Below are 27,364 nucleotides of genomic sequence, written 5' to 3'. Positions count from 1 at the left end.
CTGTTTAGAGTAAAATCTAAGAAGAACAATTAGACTTTTTTTTTTCCCAAGACAGGGTTTCTCTGTGTAGCCTTGGCTGTCCTGGACTCGCTTGATAGACCAGGCTGGCCTCGAACTCACAGCGATCCACCTGCCTCTGCCTCCCTAGTGCTGGGATTAAAGGCGTGCGCCATCACTGCCGGGCTAAAGCTGCTCTTATAGAGGATCTCAGCCCTATATCCATGACCCAGGACTCAGGACCACTGCAGCTCCAAGAGGACCCAGCACCTTTGGCCACCTCAGGCTCCTGCATTCAGAAGCATATAACCACCCCCCCAACCCCCCAGGCATACCCACAGCCTCAGACTCCTGTACTCACAGGCATATAACACCCCTGCCCCCCCCCCAGACACAGAATTACAATTAAAGTGTTAGAAGAGGGAAAGGAAAGAAGAAGAGGACGCAGCAGCAGCAGCGGTAACATCGCTGAGAGGGTCCTGTTCATGCTTTCCCAGCTGCACTGTACAGACGAGAGCCAAGCTGTTCTAAGAGGCATCACAGGATCCCTTCCATTTGAACTCGGGCAATCCTGAATTCATGGTGAACCGCCAAGTTGTGTTCTGGCATGAGGCTGCTCTGCCATGAGATCCCATGCACGTCAACGCTGATGTCCGCCAGGATTTGCAGCACGCCTGCGTGTTCTATGTCCCTACCCTCTGGCAATGACTGTAAAGAGACGCAGAAGGAGTGGAACACGGTAAGAAGGCTCCGGGACATATTCAGCGGCTTCTGGAGGTACTGGGGTTCAATGTCCAACCATTTAGTCAAGGTACAGTCACCGTCCCACTGTCACCAGTATGACCAGTTGTGGAGAATCAGAGGAGTGGGCATTCCTAGAAAACCAGTCAGCTCAGTCGAAGGCAGCACACAACCCGGGGTGCGGTGTCCCCTTCGTTTGAGGGGCAAGCGCTGTGTGCCCAAGCCGCAGTTCTGGACGATTCCTAGTTCCAGTGGCTGACAGCTGCGTGTCCTTCTTACCGATGGTGAGGAAGAGTGCACACCGCCTCCTGGCGGCCATCCCGACTGTGGCCGCAGCTCCCGGGCCCTAACTGCAAGCAGGCTCCGGGATCCCCGCGGTGTCTGCGAGGCTTCTGCTGGGAATCTCTGTGAGCCTTGAGTCCCGCTGTGGGAACAGACAGCGAGTCTCACGACCCTACATTACGTCCAGCTGAGGGAGACTCCTGCTCCCTTCTGTGTAGGGAGCTGATCCGCTAGGAAAAGACCAGGTTTCAGCAAGAAAAGCCGGCTCCAGCCAGCAGGGGCAGGACAGGCAACAGGAGAGTGGACAACCGCCGCTCTGAGGCTTGATTGAGCTCACAGTGACAATTACAGTTCCCGGTTTGGGGTGTCGTTTTGGGGGGATTGGGGACCTGAGGGTCAGAGTTGAGGGCAGGACAATCCAGCCACTTGGGTCCCATGGGCTGGGGGGAATCCGGCTCAGATTTGACACTGCCCTTCGCAAAGCGCCAGAAATGAGTGCCTTTGAAAAAGTAGGTGTCACCTGTAAGGGGAGGAGACACCTCAGAGCCTTGGTCCAGGCCTGCCTCAAAGCCTCTGCTCCTTTTTTTCATTCCAACTCTGGGTGTCGTCGTCCCCCCTCCCCCCTCCCCCGCCACCACTCCCCTACCCTCCCCCCCCCCCGCCACCCTCCACACCCCCTCTCCCCTCCCCCCGCCACTCCTTTCCCTCATCCAGGGACCACAGCTTGCAGATTAGGACTTCCAGAGCGCCCCACACCTGTATTGCTGATGGTGACATCATCCGGGGCGGGAGGCGCACCCTCCCAGAGACTCAGGACGCGAGGGTAGCCAGGGTCTAGGCTAGCGGCCACCTCGTCATACCGCCAATACTGCTGGCCTCGGATCAGGTACGTCTTGCCATTGAGAGGCCACGAAAACACAGCATCCACTTCTTCTCCCTGGGGCAGCCCAAACTCTACCAGTGGCCGCGCGGTGCCCTCCAGCTGTCGGTCTCGGAACACCCAGAACTGCTGGCCTTTGGAAGGAGGCGTGTTGGTAACCGGGGAGGCGGGGTTGGGAGAGCTACCTAGCCCTGCCCCATCTAGTAGAACCCATGACCCCTACCCACCACTGAAGAGGATGATGCGGCCATCTCGGGGTCGAGCATAGGCAGCCTGGATGACCTTCACGTAGGTTGGCAACCCCTCCCAAAAGCGGTGCAGCCGAGCAGGACGGGGTGACACCAGCTGTCCTGAGGGTTGGAGGCGCCAGAACCATGGGCCTGTAGAAGAAGAAAGGGATGGGGGGCTCAGTGGTTAAGAGCACCACCTGCTCTTCCAAAGGTCCTGAGTTTTATTCCCAGCAACCACATAGTGGCTCATAACCATCTGTAATGTGATATGGCGCCCTCTTCTGGCTTGCAGGAGTACATGCAAGCAGAGCACCGTATACATAATAATAAATAAGTAAATCTTAAAAAAAAGAAAAAAAAAGAAAGGGATGGGAATGTGACATGGCAAGAGATCTTGTCCCTTCCCTGATGTCTCTCTATCCAACCCAGTGAGGGGCTGGGTAGGGGAAAGATCATTCTATATATCATATAATCAGATTTACGATGAGCACCCATTGCATGGCTTGCCCAGGATAACACCTCTGCCCCCAGTGATCCCACCTCCCAGGGAACTTTGCAGCCTAGGTGTGTAAGAAGCCATTTATGCAGCTCCACGGGCCGTTCAAAGGGACTTACCTTTGAAGAAGAAGATTTCCCCTCGGATGTTGGCAATAGCATCAAAATTGCCCTCACAGCGATCAGGCACAGGTGTGGAGGGCCTGAGGAAGAATAGAAGTGGGCAGGGGGTAGGGCTCCCCTGTTCCTTGCTCTTGACTACAGTGGGGCACGGAAGATTGCTCCCCATGCCTGTCTTTTGTATGCTGGTGCGAGTGCTGGTGTGCATGTGTGCATGTGTACATGTGTGTTGAGCCAAAGGGCGACAATGCCTGTCTTCCTCGACTGCTCTCCGCCTTGTGTTTCTTGGGCTTGTTCTTTGAGACAGGATCTCTCTGTGCAGCGCTGGCTGTCCTGGAACTTGTTAAGGAGACCAGGCAAGTCTAGAACTCACAGAGATCCGCCCGCCTCTGCCTCCTGAGTGCTGGGATTAAAGGTGTGCGCCACCACACCTGCCTTCCACCAGCTCGCTTGCTGATTCAGCTAGGCTGGCCCTGCCAATGAGCTTTAGGGTTCTGCCTGCCTCTGCCTCCCTACATTATGGGATTACAGACTGATACCTCTGGCTGTCACCTAAGTCCACAGGCTTGCACAGCGGACACTTCACTAAAGGGAGCATCTCCCTAGCCCTGACTTTTTTTTTTTCTTCATTATGTTTGTGTATCCAACAAGCCTGTGGGCATCTAAGGTCACAAGGGGTCAGATCTTTCTCTTTTTTTTTTTTTTTTTTTTTTTTTTGGTTTTTCGAGACAGAGTCTCTCTCTGTGTTAGCCTTGGCTGTCCTGGACTCACTTTGTAGACCAGGCTGGCCTCGAACTCACAGCAATCCACCCACCTCTGCCTCTCGAGTGCTAGGATTAAAGGCGTGCGCCACCACGCCCGGCCTCTTTTTTTTTTTTTTAATATTTATTTTTATGTATGAGTGCTCTGCTTGCATGTACACCTACACACCAGAAGAGGGCACCAGATCTCATCATAGTTGTGAGCCACCATGTAGGTGCTGGTAATTGAACTCAGGACCTTTGGAAGAGCAGCAGTCAGTGATCTTAACCTCTGAGCCATCTCTCAAGCCCCAGAGTCAGATCTTTCAAAGCTGGAGTTACATGTGGTTGTGAGCTGCTTGAAGAGGGTGCTGGAAATTCAACTTGGGTCCTCTGACAGGGAAGCAAGTGCTCTTAAACTCTGAAGCGTCTCTCCACTACTTCCGGCCCCTTTTAATGAAGGACCCCGAGCCAGGATCTGGTCACACAGCTGACAGGGGACTCACCTGTCAGGGGGCAACACTGGAGGTTGGAGAGACGGAGGCAGGGGTTTCCTCGTGGGCTTGTCACCTGGAGTATGGGACGCCTTCCCTGTGGGGAGAGTCAGACAGACAGACATGGCTTCCCTGCACCTGCTGTATAGACCACAAAGAAGGTCCGCCTGGGGACTGGTTTCAGGGCACCCCCTTCCCATACCATAGAGCTGCTGCAGCCCGTCACGGTCATCCTGGGACAAGCGGTACTTGTCAGGGTCACCCACTGGGCCCTGGTAGAAAGGCCGCATAATGGAGTTGGGGGCAGAAGAGTGGCCGAGGCCCAGGGCGTGGCCAAACTCATGAACTGCTACTGCAAAGAGGTCGATTCCTTCACCGTCTGAGGAAAGAGGACAGGGGGCTGAAGCTGACGCCACCCCACATCGAGAGAGGAACACAGGGATTGGGGCTTGCTGGCTAGAAGACCCAGGAAACCCTGGGGTGGGAACTCCACCTCCCATGCCCTGACCCCTTCCTGAGTGGCATCATTATTCCCGTGGTCCTTCAACCATTCACCAATTTTTTGTTTGTCTGTTTGTTTGTTTGTTTGTTTGTTTTAGACAGGGTCTCTCTGTGTAGCCTTGGCTGTCCTGGACTCGCTTTGTAGACCAGGCTGGCCTCGAACTCACAGCGATCCGCCTGCCTCTGCCTCCCAAGTGCTGGGATTGAAGGTGTGCACCACCGCGCCTGGCTCTTGTTTTGTTTTTCGAGACAGGGTTTCTCTGTGTAGCCCTGGCTGTCCTGGACTCACTTTGTAGACCAAGCTGGCCTCGAACTCACAGTGATCCATCTGCCTCTGCCTCTCAAGTGCTGGGATCACCAAATATTTTGAGTAGCTTTTTGGCAGTAGTGACACTGGGATTTGGGGTGAAAGAAACACAAAAGGACATTAGAAGGGTCCCCTTATACTTTTGTAGCCCTTCACCAGGATGGGAAAATTTAGGGGGCAGGAACTGGGGAGCCTGGTACTTGGACCATCCCCTCCAATTTCAGCCTATGGTTAGAAACCCCCATTCTAGCCAGGCAATGGTGGCACCCTCCTTTACTCTCAGCACTTGGGAGGCAGAGGCAGGCAAATCTCTGAGTTGAAGGATAGCCTGGTCTACAGAGCAAGTTCCAGGACAGCCAGAGCTACACAGAGATATCTGTCTCAAAAAAGAAACACACACACACACACACACACACACACACACACACACACATACAACTACCAAACAACAAGCCACTCTGCTGGCTGTAGGCACCCACACCTTTAATCTCAGCACTCAGGAGGCAGAGGTAAGCAGATCTCTGAGTTTGAGGCTAGCCTAGTCTACACTGGGAATTAAAGTCTAGGTAGAATTAAACTGGGCAAGGCGGCAGGCACACTTTAATCCCAGCACTCAGGAGGCAGAGGCAGGCGGATCGCTGTGAGTTCAAGGCCAGCCTGGTCTACAAAGTGAGTCCAGGACAGCTAAGGCTACACAGAGAAACCCTGTCTCAAAAACAAAACAAAACAAAACAAAAGCCAGTCTAGCCAAGACTACATAGAAAGACTGTGTCTAAGAGAAAGGGAATGGGGGGAGAGAGAGGGAGAGAGAGCCCCCAGCCCCCACCTTGCCTACCATCTTTACTCCAGGGTCTCTTTCATCCCATCCCATTCTTAGATCCGTGTTTCCAAGTCTTTCCTCAGACCTCACTTCTCCTCTCCCCAGGGCCTTGCTCCTCTGATTTGCAGCCCTCCGCTACCTTCCTGAGAAGACAGAGCTCCCCACAACAGGCACTCTCAGACCACAGAGCACTGCTCTGGCGCCCTGCCTCATTCCCAACCTCTTCCTACTGCCGTGCTTCTTCCCTGGGGACCCCACCCAGGTCAGGGCAGAGCCTCTTCAGGCTTGGCTTCATCGATCCATCGGGTAAGGCCTGCCCGGAAGAGACTAAGACACTTACCACAGTCAAGGCAATCCCTCAACAAGGCCCAGATTCCTGCATGTTCTCCACCTCACAGTTTCTAACCAGTATTAATGACAGTGAACATGAGATTATTGGAAATGGCTGGTGAACCGAAGAGCAACTGGCCCTCAGCTACTGAGTCAACAAGTGAAATGACAGGGGAAACTTCCCCCCTACTCCCGCCTTTTTTTCTTTTTTAACAATAAGCCTATGTCAGGTGTGGTGGCGCACGCCTTCAATCCCAGCACTTGGGAGGCAGAGGCAGGCGGATTGCTGTGAACTAGGGGCCAGTCTGGTCTACAAAGTGAGTCCAGGACAGCCAAGGCTAACACAGAGAAACCCTGTCTCAAAAAACAAAACAAACAACAACAGCCTGAGTCTTACTATGTAGCCGTGGCTAAATGTTAATTCACTTTTCAGAACAGGCTGACCTTGATGCAGTGCTCCTGCCTCTGCTGGTCCCTGCCGCTACACTCAGCGTACTAGGCAGACTGTAAGAACAGCAAATGCTAGGCCTCATGTTCTCTCAGACCTCGACCTTCTGTCATTTTACAGAGGGAAAACAGAGTCATCAAAATTGGAGGCAGAGCTGGGCTGGAAGCCGAGTGCCCTGGCTGTGCCCCAGCCCTTGGCAGCTCATGTCCTTAGACGAACGCCATTTTTGGACCTAAACCAGAACTTCTATGATGGCTGCAGGCAGCTTATGGCTCTGGATTGCTTTACTGAGAAAACAGAGGAAGTCCGGTGTCTCAACTGGGGCATCCTCTGTATTCTCTCACCTTCCTTATGTCACCTCTCTTGGGGCACCTTTCCTGCACCTTTCCTCACACTATGCCCACAGGGAACGTTGCCTAATCTCCTACATTAACCCCAACAGCCCCGACAGCCATTGTTCAGGGTCCCTGTCATCACCTGTCTTTCTTGTCTCTGGCCTAGCAGGTGGCTCCTTTGATCCTGTCAACCTCTACTCTAGGTCCACAGCCCCTCAAAGATGGCACCCAGACTCAGTCTCCGCCTTCCATGTGACATATGCTGGCAAGAGCACTTCCTATTTCATCAAGACAGGCAGGGCAGGGGCTGTAGCTCAGTTGGTAGAGTGCTTGCCTAGTGTGTGTAGAGCCCTGGGTTTGATCCCCAGCACAGGACAAAGTAGGCGTGACGGGGCATGCCTGTGGGGGAGATAATAGCGTGGAGAGTGATCAGGAATTTAAGGTGATCCTTAGCTCACAGAGATATTCCCAGCTCTGTCTGCCAAGTGCTGGGATTACAGGTATGTACCCCACACTCTTTCTGTTTTATGTTTTTTTTTGTTTTTTGTTTTTTTTTGAGACAGGGTTTCTCTGTGTAGCCTTGGCTGTCCTGGACTCACTTTGTAGACCAGGCTGGCCTTGAACTCACAGCGATCCGCCTGCCTCTGCTTCCTGTGTGCGCCACCACACCCAGCTCCCACACTCTTTCTCTCCACACATAGGCATCCATCCTTCTTTCTATTAACTTACTGGTAGAACAGATATTAAAACACTCATCCCGAGACGCAATTTGGACCTGGTTCCTAGTTTCCCAGCCACACTAGTTCCTGACCTCGCTTCTTGGCTCTCCGTGATCAGCTTTCACTTCCTCTAGCCTTCTCACGCCTAACTCTAGTTTGGGAATCTTCTCACACCCTGGGAGCATACAGGCACGAAAAGGTCACTTGTGCCCACGTAACCAAATCCTGGCCCTGTGACATATTGGATTTGTTTGCCTGTGGCTGTATCTAACTGCTTCCTCTGGTTCTTATAGTTTTGCTTGTGAGCCTTTACCGGCTGAGCCATCTCTCCAGCCCCTTCCTCTGATTCTTACTCATCACCTTCAGCCTGTCTTCTCCCCACCTTCATTGTTTTAGGGTTCCCCCCCAAGATGCTCTCTCTCTCTCTCTCTCTTTGTTTTTGTTTGTTTGTTTCCATGCCAGGGTTTCTCCGTGTAGCTCTGATTGTCCTGGACTCACTTTGTAGACCCAGACTGGCCTCAAACTCACAGCAACCCACCTGCCTCTGCCTTCCAAGTGCTAGGAAAGGCAGTGTCTCTTGCTTGCTGGCCTAGAACTCTCTACTGTGACTGTTCACTGGCTGGTCACTTGTATCGACCCACTCTGCCTTTCCCTCAAACGCTGAGACTGCAGGCGTGGACCACCACGGCCAGTTCCCCATCTCTCTCTCTTAATTCCTCCTCCCCAACCACCTCTTAGTTTTGAGGCTCTCCACTGCTCTGTTCTTGTCTTTCAAATTCTATGCTTTGTTCCGGGCAACCTCACCCAGCCCTCTCCCCAGGCTCAGGGCTGAGAGCAGCTGCCAATGGATGGAGTCGAAGGCCCCATATCAGGTGCTCACAAGCAGGAAGAGCACAGACCGCTCAGCCAGCAGGGACTCACTCTTCTTGCCTCACTTCCCAGCTGAGGAAATAGTGCAATGTCATCTGCCCTTACTGTAGCTGGAGGGACCAAGTTGATTTAGCTTTGAAATTGACCCTGCTTGCACTGGAGCTGAGGCTCAGCGGTGGAGCCTTTGCCACGCTTGCACAAGGCCCTGGTCCTCGCCTCTAGCCTCACAGTGCTGCAGGCTACTTACTGCCTTGTTGTCACAGTGTGTGACTGGCTGCCTGTGCCTCAGAGCCTGGGCACCCGACCCAGCTACAGCCCCTCCCCACACCTCCTGCCCTAGCATGACAAACAGAACAGCAAAGGGCTGACCCCAGATCCTTGTTCAGCTCTGTTCCCCATCCTGCTTCCCTTTCCACTGAGAAATCACTTGCTTAAGAATTTCTATCATCGGAGCCGGGCGTGGTGGCGCATGCCTTTAATCCCAGCACTCGGGAGGCAGAGGCAGGCGGATCGCTGTGAGTTGGAGGCCAGCCTGGACTACAAAGCGAGTCTAGGACAGCCAAGACTACACAGAGAAACCCTGTCTCGAAAAACAAAACAAAACAAAACAAAAAAAGAATTTCTATCATCAGAGGCTGGAGAGATGGCTCAGAGGTTAAGGGCACTGACAGCCCCTCCAGAGGTCCTGAGTTCAATTCCCAGCAACCGCAGGGTGGCTCACAACCATCTCTAATGCGATCTGATGCCTTCTTCTGGACTGCAGATATACATGCAGGCAGAGCACTGTATACATAATAATCAATAAATCTTTAAGAGAGAGAGAGAGAGAGAGAGAGAGAGAGAGAGAGAGAGAGGGAGGGAGGGAGAATTTCTATCAGAGCCAGGTGTGGTGGAGCATGCCTGTGATCCCATCACTTGGGAGGCAGAGGCAGGTGGATCTCTGTGAGTTGGGGGCCAGCCTGGTCTACAAAGTGAGTCCAGGACAGCCAGGGCTGCACAGGGAAACCCTGTCTCAAAAAAACAAACAAACAAACAAAAACAAAATAAATAAATAGTATGTTTGTCTTGAGTTGATGGCTTGCTATATGCCTTCAGCTAGTGTCAACCTCACAATCCTGCCTCGGCTTTTTAAACACTGAGCTTGCAGGCATATGTTGTCACCCTCAGGTGCCACCACATCAGGCACTTATAAATATTTACACAGAAAAAGTCACCTTTTCGGGGAAGCTCAAGCTGAGAACTTCCTCTGCTGTGACATCTGGTGATTGTGTAACCGTGTGCACAGTAAGTGCCAGCTGCTCTTCTGCCTGAACTGATGGACAGAGATGCGGTGGTGGTTTCCACATCAGCTCTGAGGCTGGCACCTGAAAGGCCTCCATAGTGGTAATCTTGAGTTGATTTGGTTGTGCCCCAGATGTTGCTGTGAAGGTAGGTATTCTAGGGACTTGCCTACCATCTACTCTCAGTAAAGCAAACAGGCCCAGTGCAGGCGACCACCTCCCAAAAGGCCTGAAGAGCAGACCCTGAGGGTTCTAGCAGGGAGGGACTTCCGTCACAAGGCTAGCGGAATCTGGCAGATGCTTTCCTTCTGCCTTTACACATTTTGGCCATGCTACCTCCCATAATCTCACGAGCCACTTCCTTAAAGTAAATCGCCTTTAAGACAGCTTAGACTAGCGATCTCGAGGCCAGCCTGGGCTACAATAAAACAAATCTCTTTTTAAAAGATTTTGTGGGTGGAGGAGGCTGGGAACTGGAGAGCTGGTTTAGTGGTTAGGAGTACTGGCTGATCATTCACAGGACCCAGGTTCAACTCCCAGCACCCACATGGTAGATCACACCCATATGTGATGCCAGTTCCACACTCTCTATGGCTTCCTAGGGAACCAGACAATACACATGGCACACGGACATACTTGCAGACAAAACATCCATACACATAAAATTAATAAACCTTTTCCCCCCAGGTTTTGTTTGTTTGTTTGGGATACAGGCTGTCACTATATAGCCCTGGCTGGGCTCACTAGTAGACCAGGCTAACCTCAAACTCAGAGAGCCATCTGACTCTGTCTCCTGAGTGTTGGGATTAAAGTTGTGTGTTACCATGCTGGGCATGCTTGTGTGCGTGCGTGCATGCGTGTGTGTGTGTGTGTGTGTGTGCACGCGCGCGGGGGCATACATACAGATATGGGATTGAAGCCATCCATGCTAGGCAAGCAGTACGCCACTGTACTGCATTCTGTCCGACTCCTCTGGGGATCCCTGACTGACACAGCTTTTGTCAATCCATTAATTTAAACCTGGCTCTTCAGCAAAGGCAGATCTGAAGAGGGGACCCCCCCCCTCTGAAGATGGAAAGTTTTACCTTTTGACCTAAAAGTCCAAGTCTCCTCATCATCAAAGTGAGTGTCTCCAGAGATGGGGTGCTCCCCGGGGAAGAAGGCATGAGCCAGGGTGCCACCAGGCCCATCAAAGGGGTAACTGTCCTGGTGGTAGGACCGGGCAAAGTGGATGAGGATGTCGGGGTCCTGGTGCTCAGAATTCACCTCCTGGAATCTAAGATCTGACTCAACAGCCCAGACATTCAGGGCATAGCTCATGAGGGTCCGCACGATCGGCTGGCTCAGCTGGGAGCTCTGAGAGAAGGACTGGATACTGAGGAGAGAGCAGAGAATGCAGTGACCGTAGAGGAAATGGCCGGCCAAGCAAGTTTAGGACCTAGTCAGCAGGCCAAGGAGAGGGGCAGACCAAGGCCTACCTCCACGTCAGGGTTCGCTTCTTCCATACGCTGCCACTCAGAGCATAGCGACGTCGGCGCCGGACCAGCCCGGCAGGCCCCAGGATATCAGGCAGGGAGCAGCGGGGCTTGTGCATGGCGGCTATCGTTGCTGGGTCTGTGGGAGACAGATTGGCAAGGCACGGTGAGCAGTAAGACAGTCTGTCACGGTGGCACCAACTAAGAAGCGGACCCAAATTCTAATGGTGGCGAGAAGTCGGTTCAACAGTTAAGACCACTGGTTGCTCTTCTATAAAAGACCGGAGTTTGCTGGGCGTGGTGGCGCATGCCTTTAATCCCAGCACTCGGGAGGCAGAGGCAGGTGGATCCCTGTGAATTCCGGGACAGCCTGGTCTACAACGTGAGTCCAGGACAGCCAGGGCTACACACAGAGAAGCCTTGTCTCGAAAAACCAAGGGGGAGGGGGAGAGAGAAAAAAAGACCCGAGTTCCGCATGCATATCATGGCTCACAGTGGTCTGTAAACTCCAGTTTCAGGGGATCTGATACCCTCTTCTGTTCTCTGTGATGCCTAGACATAAAACAGGCCAAACATCCAAGTACATGAAATTAAGGAGGGGGAAAAAAAAACTTTGAGAAGGAAAGAAATTGGTAAGGCAGATAAACACACTCATGAGTGCACTGGTCACTGTAAGAGGCACTTAGAGGCTTAAGCTGGGTCTCTTGTCCCACTTCCGTCACCCCAGAGGGTGGACGCTGGAGAAGGGCACTCCAAAGGTGAAATGGATGGTACATGTATGTGTACAGGGGTACATATATGTACCTGTGAGTGTGGAGAGCAGACATCAACCCCAGGTGTCATTCCTCCAGTATTACCATCCTTGGGTTTTGAGACAGGATCTCTCACGTGGTCCAGAGCTCCCCATCTAGGTGAGCCTGGCCAGTGAGCCCCAGGGATCTGCACTGCTGTCACCCCAGAGCTGGGGTTACAGGCGCACTCCACCAGGCCCCCCTTTCCCACTGCACTCTAGAGATTAAACCCCAGCCCTCAAGCAACGCAAGCACTTTGCCATTGGAGGCATCTCCCCTCTCCTTCAAGACCAGGATGCCAAAAGGCTGCCCTTGCAGCTTAAAAGTGTCCTCACCTCCCGCTCCTCCCCACCCAGGTTTTTCGAGACAGGGTGTCTCTGTGTAGCCCTGGCTGTCCTGGACTCACTCTGAAGATTAGCCTGCCTCTGCCTCCTGAGTGCTGGGATTAAAGGGCTGTGCCACCACCAGCCTTCAGGGCTTCAGTCTTCATGGGATGCTGCTGATCAAAGTCTGAAAACCCGTCGAGGTCTTTAGTCCCCAGTAGCTATCCATCCCTTCTCAGATTAGGTCTATCTGTAAACCTCCTTTCCAGCAACACCCCATTTTCAGAAGTCATTTCACCTTCAAGTGAGGTCCAACCACACCTCCCAGGTAGCAACAGCCAGGGGTAACTGGGTTCTACGTTCTGGGCTGTTTGGGAAGGAAAGTGCAGGGGGAAGGTTTTTCCCTTGTAGCTACTGAAGGATCTAGAAGTTCCCCCTGCCTTTCTGTTTAATTGACTTCACAGGGGGAGCCCTCAGCTCTACCTCCAAAATAAACTCCCTGAACTCAACTTCTGCCATGTCCCTCCCTCCTCCCCAGCACCACCTGCAAACGTCTCCTCCAGGTTCCCCCCACCCACCCTCCAATCCCTACCAGTCAACAAAAGAAGCTTAAGCTTTGGAGCTGAGCACCAAAAAAATTCCCATCTGCTCAGTGGAGCTGAAGCAGGAGGACCAGCCTAAGCAACACGGAGAAGAGTCCCCGCTCCCTCAACAAAACAAACAGCAAGCCCTGCCACTCAGAGGAAGTTGCTGTCCTCCTTTGAGGCCTCCTCCTCTGGTTTCTTTAGAACCAGCCTCTTTCCAGGTCACCTGACCCGAGATCTTGCCTAAGCCCCTCAGCCTGCCTTTCACTCCAGGCTGATAAACTTGTTACCTGCCACAGTTCTTTTACAGTTACGGGGACCTTTTTTTTTTTTCCTTGTGGCTGTGTCCTCCTATTTATGACCTCAGTTTATAAGCACATGTGATGATATCTTTCAGACTGGCCTACTCAGCTGGATGCAGTGGTACAGACCGTGCTGGAACTCCAGCACTCAGGCAGAGGCAGGAGGATCTTGAGTTCGAGGTCAGCCTGTGCTACTGTCTCCAAAAACAAAACAAAACAAAAACGGTGGCCCACCCCAATCAGACTACCTCTTAGCATCAGAATGGTACCATCTGAAATCATTTGCATATTGATGTTCTTGGTCTGTTTCTTTCTTCCTCAGAATGTCGGCTCCAGAGAATGGGGACCAGACCTGTCCTATCCCTGCGGCACCAGAGCATCTTCATACTTCTTGAGATACAGGCACTTCCTACGGTTTAAAGACTCCCAGCCAATCACAGAAGCAAGATTGCCCCCGCGGCGTAGTGGATGGGCTACCTACCCATCTGGCCAGTCTCGGGCAGCCCGGCAAATCTCTGCATGACTTTGATCGCATCCCGCAGCTTCGCAAGGCTCTGCAGCTGGGCTTGGGTAGGATCTGGCGGCGGCAGGTAGCCATAGCGAGTCAGCCAGTCCTAGGCCATAGGAGAGGGCTGATGTAGCGCTGAAAGGATAGGGCTTTCTCTTCTCACTAATCCGCCCTCCAGGAAATACAAAGCCAGAGAGCTCCGAGCCCTGAAAGGTAGACCCTATCTATCGCCCTTATACAACAGAGCCACGGCCGACGCCGTCCCCCAGACCCCCAGCTCTGGGTTTGTCAGTCTTTACAGATCCAACAGTAGAGCCCCCAGCTCCCCGTTTTATCTCCTTTCCAGAATTCCGAGTCCCAGGCACCAAACCTCCAGACAGAGCCAGTACTCCAGAACCCCAAGAACCCACCCTCGGTTACTCTTCAAGACATTTGAAGGCAACCCCTCTCTCCTTCAGACCCAGAACTCTGCCCTCTCCTTTACTTTCACAAGTTCTCTGTGATCCCAGGAGCCGGCGGACCCCAGCTCACCACACCCAGGCTCACGTCCTGCGCTCTGGGATTCCGAGCGCGCCCCGGCCGCAGCAGAACCAACAGAAGCGCCAGAAACCGGAGACCGAGCGCCCGCAGCTTCATGAAGCGTTCAGCTTGGACAAGCCGCGGCAGCACTTGAAGGGACTCTGACTCTGGCCACCCTGAAGGTAATCCGGGGTCCTGGGAGGCAGGTCACGGGCTGAGCGGCGATTGCCGAGGGTCGAGGTCGGGTGGGGAGTGGTGGGTACTGGGACGTGGAGAAGGCGGAGGAGGAGACAGAGATGTGCTAAAGAAGTCCACTACCGTGTCCACGCCTGTCTCCTCCAGGTGCTGTCCGGCCTGGGCACGCCGCCAACCTCCCCACCTGCTAGTGGAAGCCTGGATGGGGCGGGGCTCACCCGGATAAGCTCTAAGGGCGCGGCAGGGGAAGTACTCGAATCTTCCAATGTTCAGCATGAAGAGTAGGGCCAGGGGTGGCCCTTGTTCCCCCAAAGGGACCCAGGGACACTCCTAGGAGCTCAAGGGCTAGCGGCGGGGCAAGCCGACTGACGTGTCCTCTCCTCCACCGCCTCCGTCTGAAAGTTTCTGTTCCCAGATCCGCACTCTGTAGGGACTCCTGGAGCAGCCTCGCTTCTGCTTCCTCAGGACCGTGGGCTGGGGGAGGGGTGGCCGGAGCTCCCTTCCCCCACACATCCTGCCGCCCTGCAGGGGGACCCCAGGCAGCAAGCAGTCTGGGCTCCGAAGCTTCCTTTCACTGCGGGATCTCAGCCCGGGCCAGCTGTGTGCCGTGTAGTTGTCCCAGGCCATTGTCCCAGCCCACCTAGATGTGCAAGGCTCGGCTTCAAGCATAGGGCGCTGGCACCTCCAGGCCCCAAACTCAGGTCCTCTTCCCACCTCATGCCAACCCCCGCCCCCAATTAGGCATTTAAACACAAAACCTACACGCAGAGTGATTGATTGAAACGGAATGAGTTAATCAAGGCAGAGTTATATAAATGCAGGCTTGTTGGGAGCAGCGCGGGGAGGGAAGGGGAAGAGAGGTAATTCTTGAGGGGTACAGCCCCGGACCAGCAGAGCCTTCCCTCCAACCAAAGGAACACAGAAATGGATGACCAGACGAGTGGAGAATGGCTGAGAGAAAAAAGGAAATCAGGCTGCGGGCTGCTGGTCACAAGGAAAGGAAAGTGGTGCTGATTGCTTGTTATCCAGAGCAGCGGGAGGAGAGCAATCTGCATTTTATTTTATTTTCATTTATTTATTTTGTTTGTTGTTGTTGTTGTTGTTTTCTCTAGAGAAAAAGGGTTTCTCTGTGTAGCCTCGGCTGTCCTGAACTCCCTTGTAAACCAGGCTGGCCTCAAACTCACAAAGATCAACCTGCTTCTGCCTCCTCGAGTGCCGGGATTACAGGCGTGCGCCACGGCGCCGGTCCATCTGCGTTTTGGACAAAAATAAACAGTGGGCTGGATGAACAAGCTGCAAATATAAAAACAAAAACAGTGGTATCCTGTATCCTTGCAGAGCCGTGGACAAATATCACAGGCTGGGTGACTTTTACAGTCTCACAGCCCTGGAAGGTCAAGGGGGCCAGCACATGGGTTTCCCCTGAGGCCTCTGGGCTACCTCTTCCCGGTCATATCTGGTTGCATGGCAGCCCCGGTGTGTATTCCCCTTGTGGGGACACCAGCTTGCCCTAACCATCTCTCTTAGTCTAAGCCCAGTGTTACAGTGCAGGCCTTGGAGTAAACACATTCTCAGGCAGTGGGGACGAGAGGGTCAGCATAGGAATACAAAGCATAGCCTCTAACTATTTTTGTTTCAAAACAGGGTTTCTCTGTGTAGCCTTGGCTGTCCTGGACTTGCTTTGTAGACCAGGCTGGCCTTGAACTTACAGCGGTCCGCCTGCCTCTGCCTCCTGAGTGCTGAGATTAAAGGCGTGCGCCACCACGCCCGGTTTAATTTTTTATTGGTTCTTTGTGAGTTTCACGTTGTATGCCCCAAGCCCGCTCATCTCCCTGGCCCTTCATATCTTCCCTGTACCCTTTACATCCTTCCCCCAGAAGAAAACAAAAACAAAAATAGAATAAAAATAAGCAAAACAGGCCGGCAGTGGTGGCACACTCCTTTAATCCCAGTACTCGGGAGGCAGAGGCAGATGGATCACTGTGAGTTTGAGGCCAGCCTGGTCTACAAAGTGAGTCCAGGACAGCCAAGGCTACACAGAGAAACCCTGTCTTCAAAAATAAAAATAAACAAATAAATAATAAAGAAAACATAAAAGCATCTCAACGTGGAAGCTGTAGTGGGTCAGTGTGCCCCACAGTGCATCCTTTTGCCCACACATCTATACTTGCAAACGTTCTTTGCAATGAGTCTTTGGTCTGGTTTGAGGCCTCTGACTTCCTACACTATGAATACTGGATCCTCGTGTGAACTTTTCTAGGATATCCTGTTGTTGCCCTGTGTCATGGAGGTCCTACAGCTTTGGATCTGCAGGACCGGCCCTTTCATACACTCCAGCAGTTCGAAGATGGGGTGAATGTTGGGGTGGCCCAACCCAAACCCCTGGATCTGGGCCTGCGCGGTTGCTGAGCTAATCAACCTGCCAGCTCTCCTGCACTCACACCACCAGGGGGCGCTCTCGAGCCCTCAGGCCGGCTTCCGTGCACCCACACCACCAGAGCCAGGTCTAAACTGTGCGGCCCAGGCAAGGTGCAGGGTCGGCTCTCCTGAGTGCTGTAGCTGGCCAGAAGTGGGATCAGCTCTTTAGAATGCCACAGCCAGTGAGGGGCAGAGAGCCAGCTCTGCACAGCCCTTGCACGTCAACATGGTCCCAGGTGGCAGCCCAGAGCAGGGGCGTCCCCATGGTCTTACGTAGTAATGGGAGCCACGGACATCGACGGTGCTGCTGCCTGGCCACGGAGCCAGACATGGCCCTCAGCGTCAGCGCTGGCTGGGACCTCACCATGGATGGCCTCAGGTGGCAGGGCTGGCCACTCACAACAGGCTGCTCCTCTCCACCCTCGAGTCTCCGGTTCCACCTTTCTTCATGATGCACGAACCTTTCCAGCTCTCTTTCCCTTCCGTCTGTCCACCACAGACTGGCACACTGTAGCGGCTCCCGCTGCAGGTAGGACAGATGGCAGGCAGAGACCTCCGGGTGTCTTCTATTCACCCAAGACTCGTGGTGTGGAGAGGCTGGCTGGCGGGTAACTACAGCCGGCCCATGCCAAGTGAGTTTTGAAGCCAAACAGGTCCACAAAGTAAGTTCCAGGACAGCCAGGGCTACCCAGGAAAAAAACCCTGTCTTGGAAAACAAAACCGACTAAATTTCACTCTGTAACCTACTCTGGGATAGACCTTGAGCTTAATGGCGATTTTCCTGCCTCAGCCTCTGTAGTGTAAAGATTGCCAATGTGAACCACTACACTCATCAAGGAATGGCTTTCTTGGTTGGTTGGTTGGTTGGTTTTGTTTTTTTTGAGACAAGGTTTCTCTGTGTAGCCTTGGCTGTCCTGGACTCACTTTGTAGACCAGGCTGGCCTCGAACTCACAGCGATCCACCTGCTTCTGCCTCATGAGTGCTGGGATTAAAGGCGTGTACCACCATGCCAGGCAAGGAATGGAATTTTTTTTTTTTTTTTTTTTTTTTTTTTTTTTTTTTTTTTTTGTGCCTAGGTAGAGAGGCTGTGGTAGGAATCCTTTGAAACTGGCTGGGGCTTTCCAGGTTTAAGTTTGTCTCCAGAGTGGAGGAATACATTAATGTCTCAGCCTGCTCAGATGGGAGGAAGGCACAAAGTTTTAAAGCCATTAGCAAATAAACACTTTATTTTTGGTTGTGATCTGAGCCACCAGCCTGAAACTAAATCTTTTTTTTTTTCTTTTTCCGGGGGCGGGGGTATGTGTTTGGGTTTTTGAGTTTTAGAGACAAGGTTTCTCTATATAGCTTTGGCTGTCCTGTACTCACTTTGTACCCCAGGCTGGCCTCGAACTCACAGAGATCCGCCTGTCTCTGCCTCCCCGAGTGCTGGGATTAAAGGTGCGTGCCACTGCATCCGGCTTGCAACTAACCATTTTTAAAAAGAAGTTAGAGGCAAGCAGCTATTGTCTAGCACATCTATAGTCCCAACGCTTGCAAGTTTTAGGCAAAAAGAGAGAGATATCTCCTGTAATCAGTAAAAGGCACTGGCTGCTCTTCTGGGAGGACCAGGGTTCAATTCCCAGTACCACTTGGTGGCTCACAACTGTCTGAAACTCCAGCTCAAGGAGAATCCAACACTCTGGCACTTCCTTGTGCAAGGCACCCACTTGGTGCACAGATGTACATCCAGGGGCAACGCCCAGCAGCATACACGTAAAAATAAGAAATGTAGGAGGTCAAGGTCATCATCAACAACGTAAAAGTCTGAGGCCAGCATATGGGATACATCAAGTCCTGTCCCAAAACAAAAACAAAAGCAGGCGTAGTAGCAAGTGCTTTTGATCCCAGCCCTCGGGACACGGATCACTGTGAGTTCAAGAGCAGCCTTGTCTACATAGTGAGTTCCAAGCTATCCAGGGCTACACAGTGAGACCCTGTTTCAAAATACAAACCTTTAATCCTAGCCCTCAGGAGGCGGATCTCTGTGAACTTGAGGTCAGCCTGATCTACATAGCAAGTTCCAGGCCACTTAGGACCACACGATTGAGACTCAGTCTTAAAATAAACAAAGGAAAAAAAAAAAAAGAGGGGGCGGGGAAGAAAGAGAAAGAAGGAAAAGTGAAAACTGTTGTAGCCTGGTTGACAGAGTGCTTGCTTGGTATTGAGGAGGCTTTAGATTCCATCCCCAGCACTAGATACAATGAACATAGTGGGGCGTGGTGGCGCACACCTTTAATCCCAGCACTCGGGAGGCAGAGGCAGGTGGATCACTGTGAGTTCAAGGCCAGCCTGGGCTTCACTTTGTGAGAACGTCCCTCAAGAACAAGGGACAAACAATAAAAGCTGATGGATCCTTATTATGGGGCAAGAGTGGAACCTGTGCTCAGCAGCTAAGGAGTTGGGATCCTTATTATGAGGAGAAAACAGAACGGGGGGTGGGGGTGGCGGTGCAGACCTATGATAGAGTACAGACCCTTATAATGGGGAGAGCAGAACCTGTGCTGGGGAGCTACTTTTGTACTTGACCTTCTGTAGTGCTGAAGAGTCTAGGACTGAGGATGAAGGATGCTGCAAATTCTGGGCCACTTTCGAGGTGGCGTCTAATCTCTCCATCCTGTACTGATCTAGCCAGCCAGTCCAGACACCAGGTGTGGGTGTGGAGAAACCTTCCACTGAATTCAACACACACACACACACACACACACACACACACACACACACACACGCACACACGCACACCCCACAGTCTGTTAGCAATCTCATTTTGAACCACCGGGGTTCTGCTAATACCACACTGTGAGAGATTTAAGAACTATTATTGATCTAGAGGTGCAACTCTAAGGCTACTTACCTGGCATGTGAAGAGCCTTGGTTCATGCCCTCAAAGGGGGGAAAAAAAGAAAGGTTGTTAAGCATGTAGGTTGTAATTATTATGTAGCAGAGCCTGGAACTGTCTGCCCATTAACTCCACCCTTATGTATGAGACTGAGTGGAACTCCCTCCCATGTGTCCAAAGAGCTGTTCATTAAATATTGTCTTTGGTTTTGTTTGTTTGTTTGTTTGTTTGTTTTCTAACCAGGGTTTCTCTGTGCAACCACCCTGGCTGTCCTGGAACTCCCTCTGTAGCCCAGGCTGGCCCTGAATTTACTGAGATTCCCCCTGCTGCCTGTTCCTGCCTCTCAAGTGCAATTGTCTTTGTTTTTGACAAAAGGTTTCTTGAAGACCAGGCTGGACTCAAATTCACTATGTAGTTATCACCCTGTCTGATTTTATGCAGTGCTGGAGGTGGGACCCAGCATCTAGTATGTTCTACCTAAGCACGCCACTGAGCCATAATTTCTAGACCTAGATATGTTTACACTAGTGAAATTATGAAGAACCTAGCACTCAGGAGGCAGAGGAGGCAGATCCCTCACCTGCATAGTGATTTCCAGGCTAGTGAGACCCTATTTCAAAAAAGAAAGAAAAGGAAGTGTAAAGAAAGCCAACTGAGCTGAACAGTGGTGGCGCATGCCTTTAATCCCAGCACTCAGGAGGCAGAGGCAGGCGGATCACTGTGAGTTCGAGGCCAGTCTGGTCTATAAAGCGAATCCAGGACAGCCAAGGCTCCTCAGAGAAACCCTGTCTCAAAAAACCAAAAAATGAAAAACAAAAAAGAAAGAAAGAAAGAAAGCCAACTGTTCAGTGGTAGAAGAATGGGTAAGTAAACAGAATCTTAAACACTGTGTAATTCTGCCCAGCTGCTGAAAGACACAAAACAAACCCAAAGGGGTCTCTCTAGATCTAGCTTGGGGACATTTTAGGGACAGGAATGTAGTAGTTCAGCGATAGACCACTTTCCAGTGTGGCCCAGGCCTGGGTTCTGTCCCCAGCTCTACTAAATGAGAAAAAGAAAGAGAAAGAAAGGGGCAAAAAAGATAAAAAGAAACATTTTAAGAAACATGAATGGGCCAGGCGTGGTGGCGCATGCCTTTAATCTCAGCACTCAGGAGGCAGAGGCAGGTGGATCGCTGTGAGTTGGAGGCCAGCCCGAACAGTGAGACGTGCCACCGCTCCCTGCCCCTCCACAAAAAAAAAAAAAAAAAAAAAAAAACCAAAAAAACAAACAAGCAAAGTACCTACCAAAAACAAAACCACAAATGAAAGAAAAGATAAAGGGGTGTGGCTCAGTGGTCACGAGCACTTGCCGCTCTGGCGGAGGCCGAGATTTCAGTTCCCAGCTCTCAGGTTCAGCAGCTCACATCACCTGGGGCTGAGGCTGTTCTTGAGCTCTGACGCTCCCACGTCAACTTCCCAGGAGCTGCGGGATACGCTACCACACACACGGCTTTCTCAGAGCATTATAAGTGGGAAAGTGGATCTGCAAAGGACAAAGAACATTTTTTTTTATTATGTATACAATGCGCACCAGATCACATTATAGGTGGCTGCGAGCCACCATGTGGTTGCTGGGAATTGAACTCATGACCTTTGGAAGAGCAGTCAGTGCTCTTAACCGCTGAGCCATCTCTCCAGCCCCCAAAGAACATTTTTTTGATGGGCTAACAGAACTGGAAAAGGTCCTCATGAAACAGAAATGAAAACGAATGTTTCCCCTGAGGGGGAAATGAGAGGGATCTGAATGTGCCTCCAGAGACTTTCTTCTCTTGTTTTCTTTTGAGTTAGCATCTCATTTAGCCCAGGCAGGACCTTGAACTACTGAGCCTCCTACCTCCGCCTCTCCGAGTGCTGGGATTGCGGCTGTGCCTCCAGGAACTCGTTTCCATGGTATTAGGGATTGAAGTTAAAGCCTGGACTATGTTAGGCGAGAACACTAAGAACTGAGAGCCACAGCCCCAGTTCTTGCTTTTTTTAAATGATGAGACGAGGTTTCGTAATGTAGCCCAGGTTGGCTTGGAACTCACTCTACATAGCCCAGGCTGGTCTCAGACTCCCAGCAACCCCCTTGCCTTAGCCTTCAGAACACTGGGACCACAACAAAAGCCACCACAGCTGGTCTCCCTTGGCTTTCCTCTGTTCTGGCGTTAGCCAAAAAGTCAAAGGAACGCTATAAATTTGATAGTGTGAGCCTGTGATCTTAGCGCTCGGGAGGTTAAGGCAGAAGGATCAAGAGTGAAGGCCAACCTGGGCTACAGAGTGAGTACCTGTTTCAAAATATTTTCCCTGGCTTGGGGATATTTAAGTAAGATAGTTAAAGACGTGTAACATGTCAAAAAGCAAAAGGCCTTGGTGATATATGAAGAAGCAGGGAGCGCTTAGGTAAGGCCACCTGTCTTCAGAGAGCTATATAATGAGACAGCCTGAACTCTCCTGGGTCCTGGTCACCAAAGGAAGATGGAGATCCACTGTTACTGAAGTGGGGTTGGCTATCAGCAAGACTCTGGCTCAGGCGAAGGGCGGCGCTCTAAATCCCCAATGTTGGCTTTCTCAGGCTCTGGTGGTCATTACCTGGAACAGAGAGATCAGAAAGAGCTAAGGCTTTCCTGGAGATGCCTGGGGCGACTTCTCGCTTGCAGGTTTAGGAACGCAGCCAGGGTGCTCTTCCTCCTGCTTCAGGAAGCTCTGTGGCGCAAGTCAGGAAACCACAGGACTCAAGTTCCAACTGTCCTCAGAGAGGCGGCCCAGCTTTGAATGCAACAGGCAGGATTGGGGACCTGGACCTCCTAGGTGCAGGGCTCAGGATTACAGGCTCTGAAGCCTGGCCCCCCGGGATTCCAGGCATCTTTCCCACAGAGCTGGCAGTGCTGCTGCACAGCACCCTTTTAACAGCAGGTGACAGACACTAGGCACGCGATATCCCAAGGGCTCCAGAGCTGGCATCTTTATTCTCTTGATGGATAGGTGGTCCTGTGCCCACCGAGGCATAAGAGGTTAATTGTAGCAGTGGATCCTACCCACTTTGAACTATCAACTTGAAACGTAGATGAAATTATCCAAAGTCAAAAAGAACTGAAGCCGAACGGTGGTGGTGCAAGCCTTTGATCCCAGCACTCTGGAGGCGGAGGCAGGTGGATTGCTATGAGTTCAAGGCCAGCCTGGTCTACAAAGAGAGTCCAGGACAGCCAAGGCTACACAGAGAAACTCTGTCTCGGCGGGGGAAAAAATAGAACTGAAGATGAATTGGATCAGCGGCTGTGTTGGGTATCCAAAGCAGAAGTAAGCTGGATGTGGTCTGCGTAGTCCAACAATGGCTGCTCACACTGGAGAGGCCTGGTTGTTCAGTCCAGAAGGCTCGCTGTCTCAGCAGTCCCAATCGGGAGCTGAAGGCCTGGAGGATTCCTGCAGAGGTGCTGATCTTTAGTTTACATTGAATCCAGAAGTTGATTCTAATATTGGTGGAGGAACGCATCAGCAACGGGGTAGATGAACCTGCCAGTGAGAGTAAGGGCAAGCAGGCAAAAAGCAAAGTTTCAAGCTGGGCGATGGTGGCGCACGCCTTTAATCCCAGCACTTCAGAGGCAGAGGCAGGCAGAGCCCTGTGAGTTTGAGGCCAGACTGACTGGTCTACAAAGCGAGTCCAGGACAGCCAGGGCTGCACTGAGAATGTCTTGAACCCTCCCTCCCACCAAAAAAAAAAAAAAAAAAAAAAAAAAAAGATGCTCTGTGGCGCAAGTCAGGAAACCACAGGACTCAAGTTCCAACTGTTGGAACTTGGGGCTGGAGAGATGGCTCAGAGGTTAAAAGTACTGTCTGCTCTTCCAGAGGTCCCGAGTTCAATTCCCAGCAACCACATGGTGGCTCACAGCCATCTATACTGGAAGCTGATGCCCTCTTCTGGCATTTAGGAGTACATATACATAGAACACTCATATACATATAATAAATAAACCTGAGAGAGAGAGAGAGAGAGTGGGGGGGGGAGAGAGAGAGAGAGAGAGAGAGAGAGAGAGAGAGAGACTGTCTTGGAACTTGATTTATAGACCAAGCTGGCCCTAGACTCACAGAGATCCATTTGCCTCTGTTTCCCAACTGCTGGGATTAAAGGTGTGTGCCACCACACCTGGCTCAAAAGACTTTTTTAAAGGGGTGCTGGCAATATTGTCTCAGTAGTCAAGAGCTCTTGCCTACTATTTGTGAGACCCTGATTTATTTATTTGTTTTGGTTTTGTTTTTGTTTTTGTTTTTTTGAGACAGGGTTTCTCTGTGTAGCCTTGGCTGTCCTGGACTCACTTTGTAGACCAGGCTGGCCTCAAACTCACAGTGATCCACCTGCCTCTGCCTGCCAATTGCTGGGATTAAAGGCATGCACCACCACCGGCCTAAGTAGTTTATTTTTTTTTTAAATAAATTAACAGTGCATTCAGTGTGAAACAGTTCATACAAAGGTTAAAACCTCCTCACAATACACCCATTGTTCATACGTGTCATTGCGGCCGGGAGGCCCTGTGGTTTGGAAACAAGCCCTCCACTCCCAGTTGCCTGAGTGGAAGAGAAGGGAAGACTCTGGAGATCTGCTGGGCTCCTGGTCATGTTCACTAGGAGGAGGGGAGAGTGGGTGTTGGCGTTGCCCATGGGCCTCCCGGAAGCTGGCTTGCTTGTGAGCCCCACTGAAGAACAGGAGAGGGCTGTTGAATGACCCCCTCACGGCCAGCTTCTCCAGGGCCTCCCAGGGGACACTGTCCCTACTGCCCATCTTCCTCCACAAGAGTAGGAAAAGGGAAATGCTGGCCTTGATGGAGTACACCTTTAATCCCAGCACTTGGGGAGGCAGAGGCAGGTGTGAGTTCAAGGCCAGCCTGGCCTACAAAGTGAGTCCAGGACAGCCAGGGCTCTGTGTAACAGGGAAAACCTGTCTCAAAAACAAACAAACAAACAAACAAACAGCCGGGCATGCTTATTCATAACCAGAACATGGAAACAGCCCAAGTGTCCCTCAGTAGAAGAATGGATAAAGAAACTGTGGTACATTTACACTATGGAATACTACTCAGCTATTAAAAACAAGGAATTTCTGAAATTTGTGGACAAATGGATTGAACTACAAATGATCATAATGAGTGAGTTAACCCAGAAGCACAGAGACTCACATGGAATATACTCACTTATAACTGGACACTAGCCCAAGGGGCATGTCCCATGAAAGTCTTCACTTACCAGGAAAGTGGGGTAGTAGTGAGGACATCCTATTGGGACTCTAGGTGAGAGAAATATAGGAGATGGGGAAATAGAAGGATCCAGAGAGTTCTAGAAACCAACAAGAAGAACACTATGATGGGCAGATCTGGGGCCAGGGGTTCTGCTTGATCTATGTCACCAACCAAGGACAATAGGTGCAGTGAGCATCAAACCCCTACCCAGATCTAGCATCAAACCCCTACCAAGATCTAGCCAAGGGACAGGACATCTTCCACAGTTAAGTGGAGAACGGGAACTGACTTTCACACAAACTCTGGTGCCCCATATTTGACCATGTCCCCTTGATGGGGAGGCCTGGTGGCGCTCAGAGGAAGGATAGCAGACTACCAAGAAGAAACTTGATACCCTAGGACCATATAGTGGGGGAGGAGGTCCCCTTCAGTCACAGTCATAGGGAAAGGGAATAGGGTGAAAGTGGAAGGGAGGGAGGAATGGGAGGATACTCGGGATGGGATAACAATTGAGATGTAATATGAATGAATTACTAAAAAAATTATAATGCAAAAAAAAAAAAGCTGGGCATGGTGACATACGCCTTTAATCCCAGCACTTGGGAGGCAGAGGCAGGCAGATCTTGGAGTTCGAGGTCAATCTGGTTTACAAAGTGAGTCCAGGACAGCCAGGGCTGTTACACAGAGAAACCCTGTCTTGAAAAACAAAAACAAAAACAAAAACAAAACAAAAAAAACAAAAAAAACAAAAAAAAAAGGAAAAGGGGACAGAACTGCAAATCTCCAATTGTAGGGTGACCCACAACTAGGAACAGAGCCTGGAGACTAGATTAAAATGTCTAAAGCCTCTGGTGCTCTGGAGACTAAGGCACAAGAATTGAGGATTCCAGGCCAGTCTGGATGACACAGGAAGCCAAAAAATATCAAAACAAACAAAGAGTGTTTGGGACCCAGAGCTAGGCAATCTGGGGTGATGGTCCGTATGTATGGAAAAGTTGACTTTACCTCTCACATCTTGGTTCCTCACTGTGACTGGATGACCTCATAGGTTTGTTCCAAGGGTGGAGGGTGGAAAACAATGGAACACACAGGTGAGTCACCAAGTGTAGTCAGTTCTTTATTGTCGTTGAATCTTTACACTACTGCAAGCCAGGAGTTGCTGGTGCCCCCTTTTACAGATCAGGAAACTGAGGTCCGAAGGGGTTAGTCAGCTGAATGGCACAGACGCACACCTCTGGCCAACAGCCAAACTGGAAGCAGAACTGGAGCCATGTGATGTCAGCACCCACGAAGAAGATCCTTTGCTCTGTTGTTTTATTGGTTTGTTTCCAGTTTATAGGTTTACCCCCCTCCCACACCCTGGGATTGCTGTGAGCCTCCCATCGAGAGGGCCCTAGTCTCAGCCTGTCCAGATGACCTCAGAGTCTGCCTAATTGGAGGGCCCCTGCCACGGTGGGCTGAGCGAGGCATGCTGGGTGCGGTCCGAGTGACCGACCATCAGAGGGGATGCTTTGCTTGATCTCCAAAAGGGTCAGGTGGTACCTAGGAGAGTCTTCAGTAAGGTCTTCAGCTTTTGGAAGTTTACTCTTATGGGTTCTGAGTTGGCTTGGGAGGCAAGTGACATCCTTGCAAGAAGGCCAGGCAGTTTGCAGTGCTGGTAGGAAGCCTTGTGTCACCCCTAGGTCCCAGCTCTTGAACTACCTGTTCAAGTAGTCCTTGTGGCCCTATTCCTATAAGTTATGAGTCCCAGCTTTCAACTCATTTGTTTGTTTTGTTTTGTTTGTTTGAGATAGGGTTTCTCTATACAGCCTTGACTGTCCTGGAACTCGTTCTGAAGATCAGGCTGGCCTTAAACTCATAGAGATCAGTTTGCCTCTGTCTCCCACGCCACCACCACCCAGCCTTGGTTTTGGTTTTGGATTTTTTGGTTTTCCGAAACAGGGTTTCTCTTTGTTGCCCTGGCTTTCCTGGAACTTGCTCTGTAGACCAGGCTGGACTTAAAGTCAGAGATCTGCTTGCCTCTGCCTCCCAAGTGTTGGAATTAAAGGCATGTACCACCACCGCCTGGCCTACCTCTTATTTTTCTTTTTCTTTCTTTTTTTTTTTTTTTTTTTTTTTTTTTTGGTTTTTCGAGACAGGGTTTCTCTGTGTAGCCTTGGCCATCCTGGACTCACTTTGTAGACCAGGCTGGCCTCGAACTCACAGCGATCCACCTGCCTCTGCCTCCCGAGTGCTGGGATTAAAGGCGTGCGCCACCACGCCCGGCTCTTATTTTTCAAGATCCAAAGCCTCCAACATCCAAAGACTCAGGAGTCCTAAGCCCTAGCCAGAGACACACAGGGCAGATAGCAATGGCCATCTGGAAAGGCTGGTGATGAGGACATGTCTCCGTGGTAGAGCTCTTGGGTAGATTGTAGAGGCTCTGGCCTCAGTTCCAACATGTCTCTCCCCTCCCCTTCCACAGCCTCTCTCTCTCTCTCTCTCTCTCTCTCTCTCTCTCTCTCTCTCTGATCACATATATTCCTTCCTTCCT

At 51.4% G+C, this 27,364-nt stretch overlaps 1 protein-coding gene across 6 annotated transcripts; it reads right to left on the bottom strand.

The window, feature by feature from the left end:
* Positions 1 to 389: 389 nt before the first annotated feature.
* Positions 390 to 14,779, bottom strand: MMP25 (matrix metallopeptidase 25). 6 transcript variants are annotated; one of them, XM_084762906.1, is made up of 11 exons: positions 14,505 to 14,779; positions 14,104 to 14,353; positions 13,546 to 13,678; positions 11,068 to 11,203; positions 10,675 to 10,964; positions 4,182 to 4,358; positions 3,992 to 4,076; positions 2,746 to 2,828; positions 2,128 to 2,280; positions 1,777 to 2,034; positions 390 to 1,540 (listed from the first exon to the last, which is right to left on the bottom strand). In XM_084762906.1, exons 2-11 carry the CDS (start codon positions 14,206 to 14,208, stop codon positions 1,269 to 1,271), a joined length of 1,692 nt encoding a protein of 563 aa, XP_084619032.1. In that variant the 5' UTR covers positions 14,209 to 14,353; positions 14,505 to 14,779; the 3' UTR covers positions 390 to 1,268. The 6 variants fall into 6 exon arrangements, with proteins under 6 accessions (XP_084619032.1, XP_084619031.1, XP_084619033.1 ...); XM_084762905.1 differs by having other exon boundaries at positions 14,104 to 14,779; XM_084762907.1 differs by having other exon boundaries at positions 14,119 to 14,779.
* Between the last annotated feature and the right edge of the window lie 12,585 nt (positions 14,780 to 27,364).

This window comes from Acomys minous, assembly GCF_964271855.1.
Source record: "Acomys minous genome assembly, chromosome: 16".
Classification (NCBI taxonomy): Eukaryota; Metazoa; Chordata; class Mammalia; order Rodentia; family Muridae; genus Acomys; species Acomys minous.
The sequence above is the reverse complement of the archived record's forward strand: the minus strand, read 5'-3'. Positions and strand labels throughout refer to the sequence as shown.

Coding starts and splice junctions, on each gene's coding strand:
- MMP25 (XM_084762905.1), bottom strand. CDS start 14,208: ATGAAGCTGCGGGCGCTCGGTCTCCGGTTTCTGGCGCTTCTGTTGGTT. Junction 13,679..14,103: donor AGGACGTGAGCCTGGGTGTG/GTGAGCTGGGGT, acceptor CCTATGGCCTAG/GACTGGCTGACTCGCTATGG. Junction 4,359..10,674: donor TTGGACTTTTAGGTCAAAAG/GTAAAACTTTCC, acceptor CTCTTTCCTCAG/ACGGTGAAGGAATCGACCTC.